Source organism: Lepeophtheirus salmonis, chromosome 1 (genome assembly GCF_016086655.4).
Source record: "Lepeophtheirus salmonis chromosome 1, UVic_Lsal_1.4, whole genome shotgun sequence".
Taxonomy (NCBI): Eukaryota; Metazoa; Arthropoda; class Copepoda; order Siphonostomatoida; family Caligidae; genus Lepeophtheirus; species Lepeophtheirus salmonis.
In genome coordinates this window covers 22,342,280-22,366,787 of record NC_052131.2, presented here as the reverse complement: position 1 = coordinate 22,366,787, position 24,508 = coordinate 22,342,280, and the positions used below count along the sequence as shown (strand labels likewise).

Sequence of the window (24,508 nt, the reverse complement as noted above, 5' to 3'; positions counted from 1 at the left end):
TAACGGGTTTTACAAAAGAACAACAAGTTCAGGAAGTGGATCTGCCACCGCTTCCCTGAGCATCAAGGACCCCTTTCAATGATACACCCATCCCAAGGGTTGGACAAGTGAACTGCTCTTCGAAAAAGTGGAGCATTAGCCACCCCCATCGCTTCATTGAGCATCAAGAACCATAGCTATTCTCACAACTCAAAAGATAGAACTTTTTTTGGGACTATACTTAGTGGGCTCTGTAAAAGTATGTGTAACTTTGGTGGTGGTTTATGTCCTTCATGAAGCTCCTCTGCAACCCGAAGGTTCAGTTATTGTTTTAATACTATAATCTAAGCCAAAAAGGTGTGCAATTTGAATGAACATAATAAAATGTGGCTATATCAGGATCACTACCACAACAAGTAAAGATCTAATAAAATTTTACATTAGATTTGTTGATCCTGTTTTATAATATTCCAAGTACACAGTTGTATATTTCATATAAACTTTATTATTCTTCAAAATAGACATAAACAAAAAACTTACTTAAATATACTTTTCAACATTAAATGAAATAATTTCAAAAAAACATCTTTTTGAACATATCTAATTTTTTATCCAAATATTGTCCCTTAATAGATCCTAAACATTAAAACATTCACCAAATAATCTACTTTTGCAGCATGTTGTGCTAATATTGGCATTTACTATTACAGAGGTATCCCTCTTGTTGCAGATGAACTTATTAATTTGGAGTCCCTGCATTTACACCACTTAAAGCCTTGTTCATTTCCATCCGACAGAATTGATGCAGTTAGTCGGATTGTAACTTCCTTCGCTCTGGGAACTTCATAAATACTGAGGAAATACTCCTTGCAAGGCTCAAACTAATTTCTTAAATTAAGTTGTTTTAATACAAAAATGTTATCCCTAATCTATAATATCCGTTATGTGGTACATAGATTACAATAGCCAAGACGTAGTGGGCATCTACTTTTCCATGGTCGATGCTTGCAACTTAGACTTTGACGCACAGTCCTACGTCAGTCTCCTTAAACTGCCTTGAGGAGAGTTGCATCATCATGTTTGCTTATTGTTCTTGCTTGCGATTAGTACCTCTCTGTAGCACTTAACGTCCTAAGCAGATTGTCAATGTGAGCAGTTTAGATATGTCCAATCATCTTCATTTCCCCCTATGGCAACGCTGGAACGTTCTGAAGCGTGGCATTTAAGGCTGCAGAGGGAACAGTTTTGTTTTTTGGACCTTTATCGGATGGTCATACATTGTTGAATGAAGTTGTCGCAATACCAGAGTGAAAACAGTGATTCTTGTCATACTGAACAAACCACTGTCTATTACCCAACTTACTTGTCTTGTTGTTACGTTGCCACATCATAAGAATGTCTTGAACGTTCCATTTTCTCTCTTATATGATTTCTGAGATTGTGAGTGATAGGGATTTCCATGCACAAGTTCACTTGCACAATCCGTGGGCCGAGGTCTATTATATACTATTAGAAGGGGTCCTTAATGCTCAATGAAGGGGTGGCGGTGGCTAATGACCCTCTGTTACGCAACTCGTGGGCTGAGGTGTACCATATGATAATAGAAGGGGCCCTTGATACTAAGGAAAGCGGCCGCGATGGATTTTGACTCCCTGTGGACAAACGGTTCACCAGTGTAACCCGTGGACCGGGTTGTATAATATATATATATATATATTTTGCAAAATAAAATGGAGTATCTTGTGATTATTTCTTATCAAACCATAGTTTGATTGTCTGAATATAATATAAATTTCAATGAAATGCACAATATAAGGGATGTCCAACCTTTTAATATAATGTGTGGTATTTCCACTTGAAATATTTTAATGGGCCCCATAACCTATTAAGCTAAATTTCTTGAAAAAGGGCTATTTAAAAAAAAAAAAACTATTAAATATAAATTTATTTCAAATTTTTGACCAAACATAAAAAAGGCCAAATCTAATTTTTCAGTGACAAACACATTAAATAAAAACGTAATCAGTTAATTGTGTTAGTGTCAGAAAATACGACATATCCTTAAATATTTTTCAAAATTGTACGTATTATGTGCGTTCTACGCGTTTTGATGATATTGCAACAATTTTGCTACAAAATACTACTGTGTAAGTGAGAATGAGTAGTGGGTCACACATACATATTAGGCCGGTTGCAAAATCCATAGGTTCGATATTCCTGCACTAGAGTAAATTGTTTAAAAAATCAAATTACCCACAATCATTTTAATTGACAATTAATGAAGGTAAAATAACCATTGGGTACTCTATAGTAAAATTTTACTGATTCCCTGTGGATTTTGAACATTTCCTGGGCATTCTGCATATTACCCGATTCTCCACATTACCAGTAACATATATAAAATTATACCACACTACACTACCACTACACCTGTTCTTCCCTACAATTAATTTATATGCCAGCTTGTTCATTCAATCTTTTTAAAGATATTTCATGCCGGATGAACTCCCACATTGTTTATCACGCAGGTATTATAATCAAATAATGGGGCCCTCTATGAATGAAAAGAAAATAATAGATGGAATGAGAAAACGGGGTTTCTTTCAATGTAATTCAATATCATCTGTATATAGATAGATCGATATACTAATGATTACAAATAAAAGTATCCTTATTAAGTTATTTTTTCAATAATTCCTGGTCAATTAAATGCATTCCAACTCCAGGGCCGACACGCTTCATACGAGTCAAGAGGATTCCAATTTTTTTAATGCCATCCACTTGTTCTTGAAGATAGTCTGACTCCAGGAAGTCACAGAGCTGTGGATCCTCCTTCTTAGAGGCAGAACCGTGAACATTGAGAAGAGAAGCATTGACATCCTTCTCCAATTGTAACGCAGCCTCCATTGCCTCAACAGGAGAGGCCCAAGTCTCTACATTAGGACGAGAGATGTCTTGAAACACAACACGGCCCCCACGGAGTGTTTGGTAGTTGATCAAATTCCGGGCATGAGTGTTTTCTTCAGAGGAAGATTCGTAGAAAAACTTGGCAAATCCTTCTAGAGCAACATCATCCCTCGAGAAATAGGCCCCCATGGACAAGTAGGTATAAGAGGCGAAGAGCTCCATGTTGATTTGTTTGTTGATGAGAGCCTCGCATTCGGAGTCGTAGTTTTGACGGATTTGGGAACTCATTTTGAAAGAGGATTGAGTTTATAACAAAGGAATTCGAGATTAATAAATAAGAAGAGAGTTTAGGAAGGGCAATTGCTTTAGATTACACGCTAGGTAAATGCTAAAACAAAACTAACGCCTCAATTGTATATTCGTATCCTTTATATATTGATTCTCTTGAAGCCAGGCCAGCCTTGTTATATTCTAAACGTCATCATTCAAAAACCCAGCCTCGTTCTCTACTCTCGCTCCTTTTTCTTCTTATTGCGTCTTAAAAAATAAATGTTGTTTCTCTTTATTTAGCTAAAGTTTTAAACTTTATTTGAATGTTATATATTTAGCTACAACTCCTTCCATCTCCTAGCTACTAGCTCTTTAACCCCTGTCGGTGAACATACTTTTTTCGACGTAGTTATGAACTAGAGTTAATGCAAATATTATGCAAATTTCAGTCCTTGGTGTATAGTGACATAGACTCAAACTTAAGCTAATTAGTCATACCAACATTAGATTTGAGCATCAACAAGATATAATTTGTAAGTATTATAGTTGAAAAATTATTCTTTCATTTTATGATTAAACTTCTACGAAATATTAATAAGTACTTTTAACAAACTAGTGGTACTAAAAATGTACTCATTTACTTTAATGAAATTCAGTTTGATATATAGGATAACAGCTGATATTACATATGTAGCAACGTGTATCGCATAAATTGAAAAAAAGGGAAATAGACAAAGCAAAAGAACAACTTCATCAAATTCAACAAACCTTGATTAAAAATTCGCAAAATGGGCGAATAATTCCAAGAAAATATTGTTTTGCAACAAAAAAAAGTTGTATTTATTTTATGAAGATGTTTCTAGAGGATGTTAATGATTTTTCAAGCATTAAAAATTATATCAAACATAGTTATTACAATTTTATCAAATTTTCGGTGTTGAAATCCCAGTTCACTAACGAAGGTTTAAAAACCTTCTAGTATACTACTCTATAGTGTGTCTTGCATTATGATATACGACCAAAACCTGCCACGGAAGATTTTACTACATAAGGTACAGAATAATATTATGTTAACTTAGCCATCGATAAGTTAACATAATATTATGGATGTGTTTAAAAACAGGACTAAGTATAGCGATTAGAAAAAGAAAGACTGTTTGTTTTAAAGATCTTCCTTCTTTTTTGTTCATTATTTAATCAGTCTTGAGTGTGTTGACATCTCCCTCTAAAAAAAGAATTCTCGCCTAACTCTAGTGTAAATTCATTTAAAAATGCATTATAGAGTAAATATATGGATATGAATTTAAATATGATTATAATATTTTCCATGTACTGATGCTATTTAATATGTAGAATGTTCTTTTCTTTATAGAAGTGATTCATTTCTCCCTCAAAATCACATAACAGGTATTTCAATTTATTAATGGTCTAAATTCAGTTGTACCATATGTCTCGCTTGCGCATTCTTCTTGTGCTTCTACACAACTCCCATCTCTACCTATCCACTTTTGTTAGATTCAAGGGTGTAAGTATTATTAAGATATAGATGAGAAGGAAATGTTATGCTGACTCATGTTAATCATAGAAAAATATAATTTATCTTATTCCTATCCTTCTCTTTTATAATCAATATATATTAACAAGTTAATGAGCTCAAAGTCCTCACAATGTTTCCAAAAACTATTCTAAAACTAAACTATATTATCTATTTTCCTGCGATAAGCAAACTGAACGTCGCAATAACTCTAGCCATTTATCACAATATATCATATGTAAATGTTGAAAACAAGTTAGTGAGGCGTATAAAAATAAATATCATATTTTCTTGTAAGTGGGGTAACTTTGTGTGCTAATGTCTTATAATAATCATTTACCTCTGGAAAATCGCTGTGATTATTCTATTGAGTGTGGAATTGTGTACGTATTTTGGGGATTATTGGTATGGGTGGAATTCAATCTCAGAACTTCAGTGTGTGGTTAATAGTAACATAGGTTTATCCCAGGGGTTGGTATTCTATCTAATCAATAATCTACTCCCCACAGGAGGGAGGGTCGCGAAATGATTCGCTGAAAAATAGTTAAATGAATCATGAAGGTCAAGTAAAATTGAAGCTTGGTTTATCATTTTACATACATAGTGATTGAATTATAAATTTGAGAACATTGTCTATGGATATAATCAGTGGTAAGGGGTAAAAGGGTCCATGGAACCCCTGCAGTGCATTTTTTATAGGACAGAAAAAGTTGGAAAAATATTTTTTGTATAAAAAAAACAGGAATTCAAATTTTTTTATACAAAAATTTATAATCAGTCCCCCAGAGATATCAATAAAACTATTCTATTGAGTTGACATGAATATTACTCTGTAATAAACTAGTAACAACCTAGGATCCATAAATTTAACATTTCAATTGAATTAACAAGGTTAATCACGATTACCTTTTGAAATAAAAAATAAGGAAAAATTAAAAAAATAAGCAATTGTTTTTTTAATTTTTTTTCTACTTATACAACTGAAATAATTATTTATTGATTATGAATTAAGCATATTTTTTACTTATTAACTAAATTTCTTCTGGGTTTCCTTATGGAACTGAAATAATTTGTACTTCATTCTAAATTTAATATACATATTTTGTTCCTTTTAAGTTTTTTTCTGAGCTTTTTTACACAACTGAAATTATTATTCCTTAATAGTAAATTAAATCTATTTTTCTTTTAAGTTAAATTTCTTCTGACTCTAACTGAATCTAGCATATTTTTATGAAATATCCTCATTATGAGTCTATTCATGCAGAAACAAAAAAAAACACATTATTTCATCTGAAATTAATTGGTTACAACATATTTTCAATTATGCATCATCCTCGTTGTTAGAATTGTGTTCATTCATGGACTTGAATAGAAAAACAAGTTTTGCTACCATCTCTTTCCACAAGTGTTGTACTTGCTGGTTGTTTTTGAGGTGGTATTATAACTCTTTCCAAATATTGATTGCTTGAGCAATAATGCATTTGTCCCTGTTCTAGAGCCTTAGCTATTGGCTGTAATCGAGCCAAAAGTTCCTCATCAGAGCGTTTGAGTCCAGTACTGGATACCTTACTCCTTAGAGCTGGATCAAACATTTCTCTGGCAACTTCACAGATCTTCATTAGAATTGGCTAGTTATTTACATAAATCTGGAGGAAGTCGTACATAGTGTTCCATCTAATACCTTGGAGCATTATCAGACGTTATTTTGCACCTGTATGATGATTATTCCTGAAATATTTGACTACAAAATACACACGCTCTTCTATATTATTAATTTCTAGGTCATGAGCCTGTAGATTTAGAAGGTGTGCTGCACAACCATAGGGGATGATATTATGTTCAGTTGATTTTTCTGGTAGTTTCTGCATTTTGGTAATGTTTGCTGCATTGTCTATCACGATACTACAAGCACTACAACCAAAATTATCTTCACATTTCTTGATAGAAGATTGTGCAAGTTGTAGAAAGTACTCAGCAGTGGAAGGATAGCCTGATGTGTCTACAGTGTCAATTAGAAAAAATTAGTCAGTTGTTGTTGTTAAAGTAACACAAATAATTGGTTTATTATGAATCTTAGACCACCCATATTGCAAAACATACCGTTTTATTTTTCAGGTGATGCTGTGGCTGTAGTTTCTGAAAAAATCAAAAATAAATCAAGCACCTAACAGCAATAACAAAAAACATCATTGTTAAGCATTGGCATCAATATACTTTTTTTCCTTTGATATCTTTAAAAACTTAAAAAAGCATAGGTCGTACAGTAGAGTACTTGTTTATCATATACTAACATACTTACCTTGACCATCAAGCTCCTCCTCTGTAACTGCCATTTCTTGTTGTTTCAGCGGACACTTCTCTCTAAAGGAATTTAATCTTGCCGCAAGACCTTGCATCTCCAGCTGGGAGTCTTTGTACTTGGGATGTAACCTTTACCAGATTTTGAAGGTAATTTGTCAAAATATTGCCAAACTGGATCATGCTTTTGTCCAGATTAGTTCTCTCTCGAGTCCGGGCTAACAAATCGTCATGAGGGAAAATTATAGAATAGCGCCATCTGCTGTTACCTTGTTAACACAAAAACACTCTATGTAGTTTGTTGTCAGTTATCGAACCCCTCGTCTCGCCTGATACGGCTATTTCAAAATTATATATATATTTGTTTAAATAAACGAAGTAATAAATTATCAATAGAGTTCCTATATTTCTAATCAAAAAGCTACCTTAAAAAGTGGAGAAGGAAAAACGGATATTTATTCTTTGGAGTTCATTATATAATAGGTGAGTAAGGAAAATAAGAAAACGGTCTGAGCAAGACTTTTAGTAACATAAATTAAAAAATTTGTTATTATCAGCTGCATGTTATATGATTTTGTTGTAGAAAATAAATTACTTCTATAAAGAGGAGAACCTTTTGCATTTAAAATAGTATTAGTGTAGGGAAAATATTATAATTATATTTAAATTCATCAAGTTTGTTGCATGTACACCATTTTTCTTATCTCTCCATTTTTTGTCAAATCATTGTGGTCATAAGACCTTCCTCGAATATATAAAATATAATTTACCACCTACCTAGTCCAATATTATATTATTAAAAATTACAAATGTTAATTAATGCGGCGCTCAATTGAGAGCTGCACACGAATGCTTTTTGCGGAGCAATATGATAATAGAGTATGGAATATAATACTATCTACGATTTTAATATTATGAAATATATACATTTATATATTTGTAATTCATAATAATAATATGATAAAAGTCCGGGGTTACTTAAGATATAAATAGCAGCTGGTATAAGTGACTTAGGTATTCGGCTAACTAGTAACAGATTTTGGACCCTTTTTGTTTTTGGAGAAAAGGTTGCGTGATACAGCAGTGATACAGACGTGTAGTATCGTAATGAGCGACATCTTACGGATAAAATATTTTAAGTAGAATAGTGATCTACTAAAGCTAATAAGGGTGTTTCTTCGCTTGGTTGATAAACTATATAATAATATATATATCTGAAGAAACTCCCCCGATGGTTTGAAAAATTTGGTACGACTATCAAGGAGCTCCAAACTTTTTCATTTTCCACATATCGCATGCTCTCCTTTATCCCTATCAAAACAAATACAAATATAAACTGGAGCCTTTTGCTTTCCCTCCTACCTTTTATTGTTATAATAATAATAGTTCTTTAGAAAAATCCTAACTTTTTATCGCATTGTTGACTATAGTATACATACATATATAACATATATTTTTTTGGTTTTTTTTCACGTATTTAAAAAAATGTATAAATAAACACACACATATAAACAAAAATAAACTCATTTTAAAAAGCTTTTCAATGCGTATTATTTTAAGCAATAACATAATATACATTTATAAGAAGTTAAGTTTTTTATGTTTTTTTTTTTTTTTTTTGCATAGTCAAAGCCTTTATAGGTATATATTTTTCCCTTTGATTTTTATTTATTGACGCTTTTATTTTTTCATGATTATATGTAGAGAAAGTTTGTTTCTTGATACGTGAATCTAATGTACCTATAGTATATGTACAATCTTAAATGTGATGCATTGATATCATTACAATCTTTTACAAAAATTTAGAAAGGAAGAAAATCCCAAGTTATTTTTTTCACTTCATAACTCGATACAACCCAATATTTTATAGGCATATTTGAGTCAATAATAGGCGTTATATTCAAATTACTCGTAAATGTTAAGAGACCAAATAACTTTTTCTATAGTTAAGAGCCTTTATTGGATTTAAGGTACTATTATTGGCTCCAATATGGTCCAATCAAATACATAAAATATATCCATTTCTCATTCTATTATTGTGACCATCAAGCCTATTTTAAGTGTCATTTTCCACACTCTCAAAGGATTAAAAAGAATCATTTATTGATTAGAATTGACGATAATTCATGTAAGAAACCAAATCTAATAAACACTCCATTTTAATTCTAGCTTTATTTTGTGTTAACGGGTCTCCTATCTAGTAGTTATATGGAAGCCCATCTGCTTTGTATTATTTGGAGAATTTATGTATGACCAATATGACATTGTAGCAATAAATTGTTTTAAAAACCGTCACTGTAAAAATTATATTTTGAATTATGGAAGATTGAAAAAAAAATGTGAAATTTAATATTGTATTTGATGGATTTTTGTATTCCATTACTTAATGAATTACTTGAGTCTACGGAAGAAAAAAAAGTTGTAAAGTGCAAATGCATAAGCACCAACTTTAAAAGTGGGGACCCGAGTCTCTTTCGATAATAAGTGTGTATTTAAAAAGAAAATATTTTAGACCTAATCTAAGTTTTATTTGACTTAATACAATTTAATACTTTGTTGATGTATACTAGAAATAAAAGATATTCCAGTACTGTTCCAAATCGAATGTTGTAGGTATTTGCCGTAATTAAAAACGATTGTTATTCTTAAATGAATGATTCTTTTCATTTCAACAAAGGCTATTCTTTCATTATCAGTTACTCAAAATCTTCAGAAAAATAATTTATATAATTTCTACGTTAAAACCGTAAAAACTACAAATTCAATTTTTTGAGTGGTTTTGATAAACGTACGTTTAAACAAATACTGGGGAATAGGATCCCATTACAATACTTATGAAAAACTACAATCGGGGAGAAATTACATTTGAAGTAGTCAAAAATATTTAGCTTTTTATTTTATCTAAAAAAACAACAACAAGAAACATCAATTTCAGAGAATTAACATATGATATAAACTCCATAAGTCAAAATATGTAAAGTAAATCTCCTTAAAAATTCTTACAATTCAGAAGGATTTCGAGCCAGATTTGAGTAATCTAATATTCTTTTGTTGAAATGAGGAATTACTGTGGGGATTACATTACTAAAATAATGATACAAATCCGTGGTATTCTCGTCAAATAAAATCCAAAGAAATTTTCACTTGATTGAACTTTGGCAAGATTATCCCATCGTTTAAGCGATAGTGAAAATTAAGAAGTAATAAGGCCCAATCCAGTTATAAATATGTTTTGTTATATTTTATTTGTATTATAAGTTAAATAACTTATAAACAATAAAATATATTGATAAATCTGTTAGTAGAAAACTCATAAATTGTTGACAGGCAATACAGTTTTTGGGAAGGGATGATATATAATTCTCTTCATCTATAATAAAAAAAGACAATTTTTCTTCTGAATATCAAGAATTTGAAAAGAAAATAAATGTTCTAAGGGATTCTAGGTCATAGTTTATAAAAAAATTTGATCGTAGTGTTGATTATTTTATTATACAATTTTAAATTTTGATATCTAGATTTTATATCTCAAAACTGAGCCCCCCATGTTTTTACTCTTTTAATACTCAATTACTCAACAAATGGATACTACTACCAGTGTGAAATATACTTATATAATATCTAGTACAATAATATCGTATTTTACTAACAGAGATATTTTTTGATGAACCCTCCCCCCTTCTCCTACCACCGAACGAGTAAGAATCTATGAACAATAACGGTCCCCAAACAAATATCATTTCTTTCCATTAAAACAATAAAAAGAAAAAGCGAAGGAAAATGAAATTAGCTGGCGCTACGTGGGAGTAAGTCATGGCTAAATCTTTAATGCATTAGCTATTTCTTAATATATTTCAGGGCTATTTCTTAATTTATTATTTTTGAAAAATAAACAGAGTAATCAGTTATGTAACTTATGTTACTTTTCCAAAAAGACAGGAATATAATTTACTGTTGATCCCTGGGAGTCGTTTTATATTTATAAACCAATAATAATATAATATTGATCGCAGCGTTTAAAACGCAAAAAAGAAAAAGTGTTTTTTGACGCCATCAAAACGGCAAATTTCGATCTTTTAATATAATATGCATATTTAAAAAAAACTAAATGAACTTACGTACGCTCACAATTGAAAATCAAATAATGTGAACAAAAATAATTCAATTTTATAGGTTAAAGACTATTCATTACTATATTAAAAATCATCTTCATTATAGTTATTTTGTTCTGGTTTATCTTCCAGGGAAATTTCATACAGTGTACTTTTTATCTGATCCAAAGTAGAGGAGTCATATAATGCAGTTTCTAATTGACATTTACCAACGGCGGTTAAAAAAGCAAATTGTGATGAATTGGATATTAATAGTATACGAAATTGATCCATAAATTGTGTCCACGAGAACCTTATTTTGCTTCTCAAGGTACTTTCCAAATCCGCTTCCAACATCATTCTTTGGATCGAAAGAACTATGACTGTTCATAACATCAATCCAAGAATCGTTTAAATCCACAAAATATGTAACATTCTGAGAATGTTCTTCATGGGGAAATAATAAACGAAGACTCGTAGCAGAGCTCTTACTAAACAGTTGTGAAGCTAAATAGACGTGCTTTCTTCTATTATTCACGCAATTAAAATGTTTAGGGGTCAATTTATAATTCATTCATAACTCATGATTGTCAATGTGTAGAATTCTTTTGAGAGAGTATGGTTTTATGATTGTGCCATCTCGTAGTTTGAAACTCTCATCGATGAAGTGATTTCTTAATAGCTTGATTAAATTAGTAAAATTTGCAAAAACGTTAATTGAACGACTGGAATCCGCTGGATTTACGAATGACGTTTGATCAACCGTTATCACTAACTGTTTCCATTATCTTTGATTTTTCGTTCCCATGTCAGAAACCATTAGGTATATTTTGATTCTTATTTTTTCTAACTCGGAAGTAATTTCGAACAATAAATTTTTGGTGATCGCTCTATTGAAATCATAAAAAATCGCCTGTTTACAGGATGAAATTAAACCTCGAACCATAATGACCTGAAAAATGAAAAAAAATATTATAATTCAATACAATAAATTTTTTGCATTGGGGGCTAATTGAATAGGAAATGGTTAAATAGAAGAGAAGATAAGGAAATACAAAATGCAATAAAAAATTAATTATTACCTTATTATATTGTTTATATGGTTGTAGTAAGATTAAAATGGTGGCTGTTATCATTATAAAATAGACAATCTGTATAATTTAAAAAATCTGTAATGATTAATAAATTTGTTTTGATATCAAATATTTGCTCATTTCTTTGACAAATAGTCACTTCTTTGGATAACGACATTTCATCAAGACACAGGACACCATATTCATAGTTTGAAGTTGAAGTCAGTAAGGTCTGACTTCAACTTGTTTTTGAATAACTTTTAAGATATCCCTTTGTACTCCAAGAGATGTTTCAAAATCTTTAATCCACCTTTTGAGGGCTGTCACACTCGGTAAAGGAAATAACTTCTTTTCCCTTATGTACTCATTAGTCCTACTTGAGAGGCTATTTAAAGAAAGGCCATTAATAATGTCTTCCTTTTCCCACTGTATCTTAGATTTATCCTTTGCAATGATCATGTTTGTTTGAGAAGGTGTCAAACACTTAAGGATTTCTTTTATCACGAGTTCTTTAATACTCTTCTGTGACTTGAATCTTACATTTGCCTTCTTATACAGATCGAGGGATTCTGTAAGTGATTACTCCTGGTTCTGTAAGACTTTGATTTTGTTTTTCAGCAACATGGGCTGAAAATCCTCTTCTTTGGCTTTAGTTTCATCTTCTCTCATGACTTGATGAAAGATTTCTCTCCTCTTTCTCTTAGCCAATCTTTCACGTCGAGGACTAGGATCTCCAAACTTGGAAGGGCATCCTTCTTTAGTTTTTTCACAGCGGCCTTTCCCAAAAATCCATTCTTGAAATCTCTCTCGTAGTTTTCATCAATAAAATGACTGGAACAGATTTTGGGAAACTGAGGTATATTGTCACTCCTTCAGCAAACTGGTATCCATATATGAAGCAACGGCACAAATAGTTTTTTATTCTTCCTTTCTATTTTTACTTCAAATGCATTGATTACATATGTTACATGTATAACTAGTATTGCTATTAAAAAGGCTTTGCCGTTTCGATGACGTAACTGATTTTTAAACGAAAAAATGGCGCGAAAATACGAACGATACATCATTATTATATTATAAAAAATAAATTAGCTCTAATCAATAAGTAAATTTTCGGAGTTTTTTTTTGTTTTTGTTTTTTTGTGCAATTTCAGCGTCTTTCAATGATTTTTTACGTCACAGGTCTGCTACTAAAGCTTGTCGGGCCCAATAATATTTTTTTAGCCAGGGTTTCCCACACTTTACTATAACAAGGCCCCCCTCTAGCCTCCCCTCACGGCCCCACTTTGAAAACCATTGTGTTAAGCAACCTTAGTTTTCGGGGTACCTGCTGGAACTTGGGGTACCATGCACTCTGTGTATAAGGTAGGAGCAGCCCTTTTTTATCTAATATCATTTCTTGGGGCGTTTTTCTAGCGAAGCCCCTTATTTTAAGTGCCTGTCACCAAACTGAGCCTGTATAAAAAAGAACCGAGACCGGAACCAAGAGCAATAAAGCAGAACCAAGACCGTTGAAATGGAAGAACCAAGACCGGGGCCTATATAACCGCTGAACCTGAGCTGAGCACAACCTTGCTTATTTGGCTAACTACCAGATGATATCTGTCCTTTTTTATGTTTCTTTTTCGAGGAAAGGTGGGAGGAGGATACAATAAAGGTAACGACGTGTGCAATGAAAGTATGACATTTAAAAGATGAATGGTAAAGAGTTATTATTTTTGTATAGGAGCTCCTGGAGTTATTACATACATATTTATATCTAGATGGAAAGTCCTCTCTAATTTGAACAAAACTTGATTTTTATTCATTAAATATTAATACAATTTCATCAATGCTAGATATATGATTCTTAATTAAATATTTACATACAAATTAAAATTTCATACTGTGAAATCAGACCTTTTCCTTCGTTCCGAATAAAACTTTTTTATGTAACCCGTCTTGAAGAAAGAGACTAGGTTTTAGTTTTATGAACCTTATATATTTTTCTATTAAACGGAAATGTAGATAAAAATTTAAGTAATGGGAGTTTCAAAGTCTCTTAAAAACATGTAAAAACATCTTTTATCACTGCACTAACCTAACATGAAATTTTTTAACGTAATTATTTTTGTCAGCTGTTGATTTTTTAACAACTCCTACTCCATATTCAAACTATAAAGAGTGATTGGTTGAACTTGATTTTTACTCCCCTTATGCTGCTAACAGTCTGGTAATATTAATATCATTGATGGGAATAATTGACGAAATAATAACTGATTTTGGAACATTTTTTTCTTTCTATAAAGTTTTTAAATTTGTCTAAAAGATAGCGGTTTTTATCAAAAAATGAAAGTCTGATATCAAAACTTTGATTTATTTCACAATTTGTGATTAATTATACTCATTCTTAAAAAAAAAAAAAAAAAAAACATCCTGTCAAAATTATCAAAGTTCTGTCAAAAATCATAATAATGGCCCTGCTCATCCCAACTTCTGAATTTGCAATTATACCCTTCGGGTCTGAAAACTTAACTATGCAAATCTACGTAGAGAGTAGATACACATGTGTATATTTTAAATATATAAATCAGCTACGTTATCAGTTTGGTTGTAAATCGTAAGCATTTTCGATAGATAAGAAAAAAAGAAACTAAAAATTTAAATGGTAACTCTGACTAGCTTAGCTGTTATGAAGTTCCAATAAATTAGCTGTCATCAGCTGTGTAGGGAAGGAACTAAACAGAAAATCCACTTTGTATTAAGCACTATCATTACACTTTATACTTAAGTTTTTTCTCCTTAAGAATGAAAGAATAAGTACGAAAGCTTTATAAAAAACACTATTTAGTTTGCCAAAAACAAACACTTGCATGCTAAAAATCCTTAGGATTTACAACCCTAGTCATCAGAAATAACATACACAGTAAATGATTCCTTAAATTTCTTAAGATTTTATTGCTAATGCGTAGTAGTCATTGATAAATTTTCATTCTATTTAGAATGACCCCATAGATAGATAGGTTGAACTTTGTTATCTATTCGAACTTGTCATGAGTGATAATTATCATTGGTAAAAGCAAGAGAATGCACATACTATTAGGTTATCTAGAGTTCTACAAATATAGTCAAGGTCTTATCTATTCCACATATTTATTCCCATAAAAATAATAATTCTCATAGTAACAGCTTCATCATCATTGCAATTATCAATCAGACTTATAATACGTAATATTATTAACTTATCTTTGTGTTTATATATTAGGCAAGTGTTTATGTACAATATCTACTATTAAATACGTAAATTATATTAATTATCAAGAGTGACATTTTATCAATACTTACATATTAAGTAAATATACATATAATAAATATCATGTAACTTAAGACATAAAAGATAATGCTTTTAATAGCATCAACTACCCATAGGTACATATATGTATTTTAGGTAGTAATAGTTAGAGAAGTGACAATGTATGGCTTTTGCAGTATTATATATAGTCATAGTCGGCTATGCCAATCGTAAATATTTTTTAGCTCACCTGTTTTTGTTTTTTTGGAGTTGGGAACCTTAAGAGGGAATTTTCTTTTCTAAACTGCTATCATTATTATTTAATTCCAACATTAAAGCTATCTATCTTAACCAAGTAAAGTTTATCTGTATCTATATATGAATTTTTGAACCAAATGAAGGTATCTGAGACATAATAATGTAGATCTTGCCATCATTTTGCATGTAGCATGGAGCGTGTATTTAGTGATCCCTTATGTATATCATATACATGTGCATATAGCATCGAGTGTGTATATGTCACAGTAGAGATTGAACTCCAGTACAATCGTTGATTCTACTAGTAGAGATGATACTCGTAATCTGTCCTAGGACATATTAGGATCATGATTTCTACTAAGAAAATCAATAATTCTACTGGTGGAGATTATAATCCTATTCCCTCCTAGGACAAATTAAAATTTTACTGAGGGAAATACTAACATTGAATATTTAAAGAGGTTGTGTGTTTTTGAAAAAATGACACAAAGTCATACCCTTTAATTTACCTATTATATAATTATAGACTATAGTTAATATTAAATCGTTTAAGTTTAGAATTTTCATAAAAATAAGCCAAATATAATCTTTTTCATTTTTCATCTTTAAGATAGTGTATTCGTGCTAGTAATAGTTAATCATTTACATCATATTTTCCTCGTTGAGATTTGTGTATTAGTGCATTTATTCTAGTAGTCCTTGACTAGTGCTGCGTCGTTCGCGATCAATTCGTTCTTTTGAACAACTCTTTTTAGTGAACGTACTGATCTGACTCAATTGCATGAATGATTTTTTCGTTTATACCGTAAGTTTCCCATATATAGAATATATCACTTAACCTCAATCAAATATTTCATTCCACTTTGACTTTTTTATTAAATTATTATCAGTATATTCAAGTGAAGAAGCATATATTTGTGTATTGCACGGTAGTTAATTAGTTTGCTACTTTGAGTGCACTCTAATTTGCACACACGAACAATTGCAATATCACTAAACCACCAACTAAACTGTTTTAACAAAAGAACTGATTTACTAAAAGAACCGAATCATGTACAGATTATTTGTAGCTTGTACATTCAGGTAGCAGTTCACTAAAGTCTACTCTAAATATTGAGTTTCAAAAAATCTTCCACAGCCAAACCTTGTGATCGTTTATGTATCCGAAATAGTTCTTTCTTCAATAATTTTTTTTTCCTCAAAAATGAAATTGAGTATTATATTCTTTTGTACAACTTGCGGTAGGAACTTTAATGAAACTTTTAAAATTCAGAATTATAACTTTAAAATTAAAACATCTCAATCCCTTAATTAATAGTAAATTTAATTTTACAAATTTCCTTTTCAAATGGTTAGATGGGTCACGTCACAGAAACAGTTTTTGAAGACTGAAACTTTCCAAACATCTTTTTTCATCCATACACAATAGATCATCTAAAATATGAGATACTCTAGTCCACACGTTAAGATAATTATAGCTTACATAACTTCTTGACTTTAAGTATATTTTTATCATTTATATTTACAAAAAACAAGAATTAATATAATCTATTTCGATTCGCTCTTTCAGAAGAAAGTTCCTTATAATTTCATAATTAACGATGTTCGATGTCTATCCTAGGGATGGACTTTCTGAGTTTGACTTTGAAATAAAATTTACAGTTATTATTATATAAGTTATATAATATATGATATTTCAACCATAAACCTCAAAATGTGAAGATCTCCTTATCCTCTTCAATCTTCAACTCAACAGATCAATCGGCTTATTATATTTATTGCCTACTAAAAATCATGTTTTATTTGAGAAGGGTCTTGAAATAATGTTTGTACTTCCATTCGTTAGGATCCGAAATCTTCCCAGTAATATGAAGATGGTTAATTGCTACAAATACCAGAGTTGTTTTCCCGAGGCAGAGTGAGGAAAGTACAAGTGAAGGATCGAAGTGAGCACAACAAAATCTATGATTGTGATAAGTTAAAAAAATATTTATATATAATATTCAGAAATGCCTGCAGACTTTCATGGACGAGGTTCACATCTTGATCTAGTTCTATAACTCTAGTAAAATCATTTCCATGGCTTCTTGATGAAGTAATTGACTGCATATTAATTTGAATGATTCTTTGCAACGGACCATAGGAGTAGTATTCCGTGTCTCCTTCAAAATGCATTGAAACCTACGTATTGAAGTTTGAACATTTGTGATGAGATATGAAAAGGATGAATGATGTATTCTAGAAATCTATTATTAGACCCAGCATGATCATATGAATAATGATGATTGTTGTAACTTGTAGGATTCGATCCAGAGTTGAGCTTGAAGCAGGGAAGAGTAAGTGATCCGGAGAAGGGAGTTAGGGGCCCGAGAAATTTGCTTATAGTTATTGTTTACATAGATTTGAATTGAAAAGAGGAAGGGAAGAGAAAAGAGGATGATGAAATTGATGATTGTGGATGGATGAAAAGGAGTAGAAGCGAGTAGTAATAGACGATGAAGAAGAGAAAGAGTAATGACGGCATTTACTTGTATTTCACAAAGTATCAATAATATCAACGGATTTGAATTCAATTTCGACTAACTATTAAAGATTTATGTCGACGTCATTTCTAATCCATAAACACCATAAATCATTCATATCCGTCTCTCACCCACCACTAATCATAATTCATCACTCATCTCCAGTGCTGACTGCCCAGTGCCAAGCCATCCGGCTAAAGCCCTACACAAAAACTCCTAACAAGTGTAGAAACATAAACTGTATTACGTCACTAATTATCCCTCTTCAAAGGGGGAATGAAATGTATGGGAATGATTTTTACAGGTAATGAATTTACTGGGAATGAAAATAGTAGGAATGAAATAACCGGTCACGTTATCATAGAGGGAATGACTTTGCATCATATTTTCGAAAGCACACAACCTCTTCAAATATTCAATGTTAGTATCTCCCTCAGTAAAATTTAAATTTGTCCCAGGAGAGAATAGGATTGTAATCTCTATTAGTAAAAATTGATTCTCCTAGTAGACATCATGATTGTAATCTGTCATAGGACAAATTAGGATCATGATCTCTACTAGTAGAATCAACTATTCTACTGGATTTCAATCTCTACTGTGACGTATACAAGGAGACTGTTTTTGTTACTAAGCGCTCCTGAGATTAAGGTACTCATCAGTCATCATATTATATTAAATTTTTTATTTTTCTTAAACTCTTATTATTCTTTTTTTGATAATTGAGGAGAGAAGACTTGTTTTATATTAGTATTGAGTAGTTATGTGTGAAAATGCTCAAAATGAAAATGGGGAGTTATCTTTTACATTTCTCTTTTATTCGACGCCTAATTATTAATGGCAATTCCGGGTACTACCGCTAGTCATTAATGTATGTATACGAAACCGGATTAAATATTTGTGTATGTTCATAAAGGACTTGAGGATTTGTTGGGGAGTTATTGGTCCTTGTTGTACTTAGAATACAATTAAGTAATTCTTCCCAATTATTGCCTTCTCCCTCGTCACACCAGCTTGAAGCAGATCTAATGAAGCGTTATGACAGCTCTCCTGCAAAACATTCATCCAATTGTCAAGGTTACTATGTTGATTTTAAGAGATTATACTTACCATTCCCGTTATAAAGCGTTTTTACTGGATTCACAAGTAGGTAATGATTCATATACACTTATTTTATTTTTTTGTATTATTTGAATCACAACAACCAATCAAATTAATGGTATTGAGAAGACGTTGGAAATTCAAGGATAGTTTTGAATACATATAAAATATAGATTCTACGTACATTTGAAATATAATGTTGAATAGTGAAAACAGATAAATTTTCTTGCAAAATTATTCCTCTCATCTATCATAAATGTGGAACAAACAGAATAGATGATATACATTAATGAAGTAAGTTTATTTTCATATGACAACACAGTGGCGTCAATTGGGTTGGACAGCAACCATAGTTGGATCTTTAGAAAACAATTATATAAATTAAATTGATTCAATTTTTTTATGTATTTGAGCTAACCCCTTAGGATTTACTATACCTTAACATTAACTATATATGTCAAACAAAATAGGTAGGTAACAAGCTGGGCCCTAGCCAGGTAAGAAATGTCATTACGTAAAGTATTTTAATAATATTCGAAGCCCATATATACATCTACGATGGATACAGTACATCAAAGTTACTGGAAAGGTGAAAATCGAGGTTCATGATAAAATTGGACAAATTATTTAATATTTTGAGTTGTACATTTTTCGATAACCAATTGTGAGGGCTGCATGAACCAAGCCACAAATTCATTGTTCTTTCAGGAGGGGACAAATATTTATAAAGGATCTTTTCTACATCGAGGGTCTGAAAGATAAGTTTGGAAGTAAAGTACTCCACTAAATGGAGAAGGGGTCTTATCTTCCACATCACAACCTAGACAGACAAAGAATTTAGACTGGTAGTAAAATTGAGAAGAACAGATTTAAAAGAAGACAGATAAAGGGCAAAGTTTGCAGAGAAGATTTTGGTGTCAAAGCATAGACTAAAAAAATACAACCTGAGAAATCTGTAATTTGTCGTTGATTGAAGTGTGCCACCCATATTGGTTGAAAGTGAAGGTCAATTACTACAGGATTTAAGGGCCTATACACATTGTTTCAGCTGGACTACCTCAAGTTCCAGTAGAAGGAGGTGGTAGACATTGCGAGGCCTGCTGGGAAAAAGTTTGCTTGGTATGCACATAGTGAGTCTCTTAATCCAGACAATGTCGTGCTTTGAGGGTCAGAAGGAGATAATTGAAGGAGAATAAAGAATCTTGACTAATATACTAGAAGACTAGTATATATACAATGTCGTTATATTTTCTTTGTTTTTCTTTCATTCATAATCGGTCATTCTAACTAGAGAAATGATGTTCAACTCTGATTGACTTCCATAGTGTAATGGAAAGTCAACCAAGAACGTCTTTCCTTTAGTTGACGATGAAATTATAATATACCTTTATATCAAGAGATAAAATAATACAGAGTAAGACCTTGACATACTAATTTACGTCATTCTTGGAACGAACGAACCTCGTAAGCCAAAGAAATTTATCCCAAAAGAAATGACTAAAATATACCTTTAAGTGGCTATTCCCCATTTTGTCGCCACTCTACACCAGCTCATATCTTAATAAAAATCGTATTTTGTGACACTCGTTTGTCAAGGTATAGCTGTATCCTTGGGTCTACCCTATGTCATAACTTATGTTAATTATTGCAGACTGAAGATTTGAATCAACTACAGCCTTACTTTGCCAAACTGCCAATCAAAATCCCTTTGTTATCTTTATGTATTTATCTAATTATGCCGCTCTACTACAGATGACATAACCCCAAAAGAGAAAGAAATGGAAAATTTTAATTTTAATTTTCTATCGAATACACGTTACATAAGAAAAACATAAAATATATGAATTTGTGTCGCATAATAATTGAAATGTTTGTGTTGTCGGGTTCATTGATAATTATTACTGATATGCATTGGGAAATATATATACAATGAACATATACATTAACACATTTTTCATCAGTCATAATCTGGATTTATTACATCAATAATACTTATGTAGATATCACTCTGATAACTTTGATATAAAGTGGATCAGTAGTTGATAAGCAAGGTTGCGTGATTTTTCTGATCCATAGCCAATATTACATAAATCGAATACGAGGAGTAAAATGATTACAAATTATTTACAGTCTTTAATGATAAAGGAAAGGAGGTTTGGAGACTAGTTTAATGATAAATATGTGTGGATATAGTTGTACATCCTAAACATGAAGCTATTAATATTTATTATTCTTTCATATTCTTTTGGAGAAAACATCAAAGTATAAAGTAACAAGGAATCTGTGTGTTCATAAGACAGGTAGTAACACTGACGGTCTGTTAGGGAGAAGGGAAGTATAAATAGTGATGAAAATCATGTGTATTTCATATAAATTAAAAATAAAAATCGAAAATCAACAAGTGATGTGAACAGATCAGCTTTCATGACGTTTATTTAGATCAGCTACTATCAGCTGTGACAAGGGAGAAGGGGATAAGGAAATACATCAGGGCATGGGCTAGAATTACTCCTATGTCAATCATCAATTCTAGTCTGAGTCCAACAAGGACTTACAATTATAACTCCACAGCAAAGCCTCAAGAGATACTCTTCGTCTTTTAAGAGCACACACGAACGTTTAAACAGGGTTGAATGTAATAGGAAAGGAATTTTACTACTCAGGACTTAAAAATAAGTACAACAGCTAAGGAAAAAAAAATTAATTCTTCAGTTACCAATTCCAAAAAAATACGCACGATTTACATAACTAACTATAAGGGTAACTCCTTTTCGAACTCAGAGTAGAATTCGAGTATTATTATTTCCTTCTTCTCCTCTTTATAGCTGCTCGTAATAGCTAATCTAATGAAATGTGATGACAGGACAGCTGCTCAAAAAAACCATTATTCAAACTGTCAGGGTTATCACATTGACTTCTGGGTGTTTTATTTTACACACCAATAATACTTAGGATTTATCACTCTAAATAAATACGCATGTCATACCAATGAACTTTTTTTTAGTAGGGAGTTTTGTTTAGAGATGTCTTAAGTTACTATAAATGTATTAATCTCATTAAAGATTTCGTAAAGCTAATCTGTCATTAATTTAGATTTACAAGATCTATTGTAAATCATTAACCTCTTAAAGGATGAATTTATACCTTGATTTAAAATATAAAACCTTTTTTCAAAAACAAATAAACACTTGCCTACTAACAATTATTAATTCAATACTATTTATTAGTGCATCATATTTAGAAAATGTAGTAAACAGGTCATATAAGTTGTATTTTAAAGATTAGATTATAGGGTTCACTATATTTTCTTTTTATTCTCGAGAATGAATTAATCTATTGGAAAATATTTCAATTAAAACTGTATTTAAAATTACATTTCATTTCTGATTTTGCCGAGACAAACTTCATTTCTTAGACTCCAGATAATATCTATACAAAAAAGAGGGAAAAGGTCTCAAAGCATTCTTCTTCAACTCTCAAGAATGGATAGCTCGATTAAGAAAAAAAATCTTGAAACTAAAATATAAAATAATTGTACATATTTAATTATTTTTTTAAAGGTTAAACTATTAGAGATTAAATAATAAATTATTTGTTTTACTTTAGTTCTTGCTAAAGCTCGTTTGTATAACTTATTAACCAAACTTTCTTCTCAAATAGATGCATATTTGACATTACCTACATCAAATTTGAAGAAATTGCTAGATTTATGTATTTCTATATAATATAATTCTAGTAAATGTAGATGAGATAAAAAGGATGGACTATGGGGATATGTCTATATAATTATTATTTTTTTTTTTCTAATATTTACGTAAAAGTTATTAACTCAAAAATTATAGGAATTTATCAAGATTGGATTGTCTGAGACTGCAACTAAATATTGATGGATTACTTAAGATAAATGTAGCTAATAACAGGGTTGACCTTTATTAGGACTAAAACGATTGGATATTTGACTTTAATATATCTTGTTAATAATCATCAATTGTGACAGTTCCTAATTTTAAAATTGAGGAGTTCTTCTTAAAAACATATTATGTAAAGTTGTATTAAAATGACAAATTTAATTAATAATATTGCTCAAGATCTTTTTACAAACAAAAATGACTTCAGAACTATCAAAACTCAAACACATTTATAAATGGACTATGTAATTACATGATTAGGTTTAAAACCTGAATGGAATAGTTGGCTAATCTTATTGAAAAGTTTCAGTTGAATCTTTAAACATTTCCTTCCCTCTTAATATATTAAATAAAATTTAATAAGAAATTACCTAATATAAAATTATTGTTCAGTCGCTATTAAAAATATGTCTCCCTCTCCAGATCCAGGTCCTCGAAGGGAAGGGTCACGGAAAAGAATAATTAAGATAAAAATTTGAATTGAGTCTATTAAGTCTAGTAGAAAAAGTCTTCCGTCATTCGGAGAAAAGTATCCAAACAGCTTGGCTACTTTTTAGCGACTAACTATATTTAAAAATTGAATACTTATTTGTATTTTTCATTTCATTTTTTACAAATTGTAATTTTAATTATTTACTTTTTATACTGTATAATTAAGTAAATTTTTTTAGAATGGATTTTTAAAAAGAGATCAAACTTATATACATATATGATATAAAATATACCTATGGGCCATTTAATTTAAAAGTATGGATGATAAACTAACCTATATGCATATATAGCTCCAAACAAGTGTTAATCAAAACAAATACTCTTAATGCTTATCACAAAGGAAGTTTGATATTTTGAGCATTTGTGAATCCATTCTATTTTACCCCTAGAAGGATTAAATTAATCTCTCGTATTGAAAAAAGTATATACTAAACTATGGAATCAAAGCCTTAGCTTTTGAGTCGAAGTAAATTTGTGAGTCTTTAATTGCAAGATTTAGTCTAGTCGTAATTCTTCATGGCATTGAGTAGTTGAGAATAAGTAGAGTTCCTATCTCTGGCTGTTAGTATGATTAAGAGTGGTCATTATTTGTGTTCATCTAATTACAAAAAGACACAAAATTGGAAAGTACATATACACGAGTGCTGGGGAGTCCTGGAGAGAGGGAATGGAAGAGACTGAGGGAAAGCAAATAGGTATTTAAGTAAGAACGTTTGGCCAGGTGGTCCATGGGAATCTGAACACTTACTAATTCAATAATTAATTAAGGTTGAGCAAATTGAAATAAATTCATATTTCGATAAATTA

The 24,508-nt window shown here is 31.0% G+C and overlaps 2 protein-coding genes and 1 long non-coding RNA gene across 4 annotated transcripts in view; 1 reads left to right on the top strand and 2 right to left on the bottom strand.

Annotated features, from left to right (window-relative positions):
* Positions 1 to 24,508, top strand: part of LOC121120880 (ribosomal L1 domain-containing protein CG13096) — a 143,217-nt gene that overhangs the window by 21,959 nt on the left and 96,750 nt on the right. The window contains exon 1 of one of the 2 annotated variants that reach the window (XM_071889261.1): positions 3,479 to 3,689. The exons of the other annotated variant lie outside the window; for it this stretch is intronic. The gene's annotated coding sequence lies outside the window, so the exon portion shown is untranslated. Of the gene's footprint in view, positions 1 to 3,478; positions 3,690 to 24,508 lie in introns of those variants that run through there. 2 annotated transcript variants of the gene reach the window in all.
* Positions 2,555 to 3,305, bottom strand: LOC121120935 (ferritin heavy chain B). Its single transcript, XM_040715820.2, has one exon. It carries the CDS (start codon positions 3,172 to 3,174, stop codon positions 2,659 to 2,661), a length of 516 nt encoding a protein of 171 aa, XP_040571754.1. The 5' UTR covers positions 3,175 to 3,305; the 3' UTR covers positions 2,555 to 2,658.
* Positions 17,166 to 19,839, bottom strand: LOC121120946 (uncharacterized). Its single transcript, XR_005865279.2, has 2 exons — positions 17,703 to 19,839; positions 17,166 to 17,643 (listed from the first exon to the last, which is right to left on the bottom strand). It is a non-coding gene; the product is annotated as an uncharacterized lncRNA (long non-coding RNA).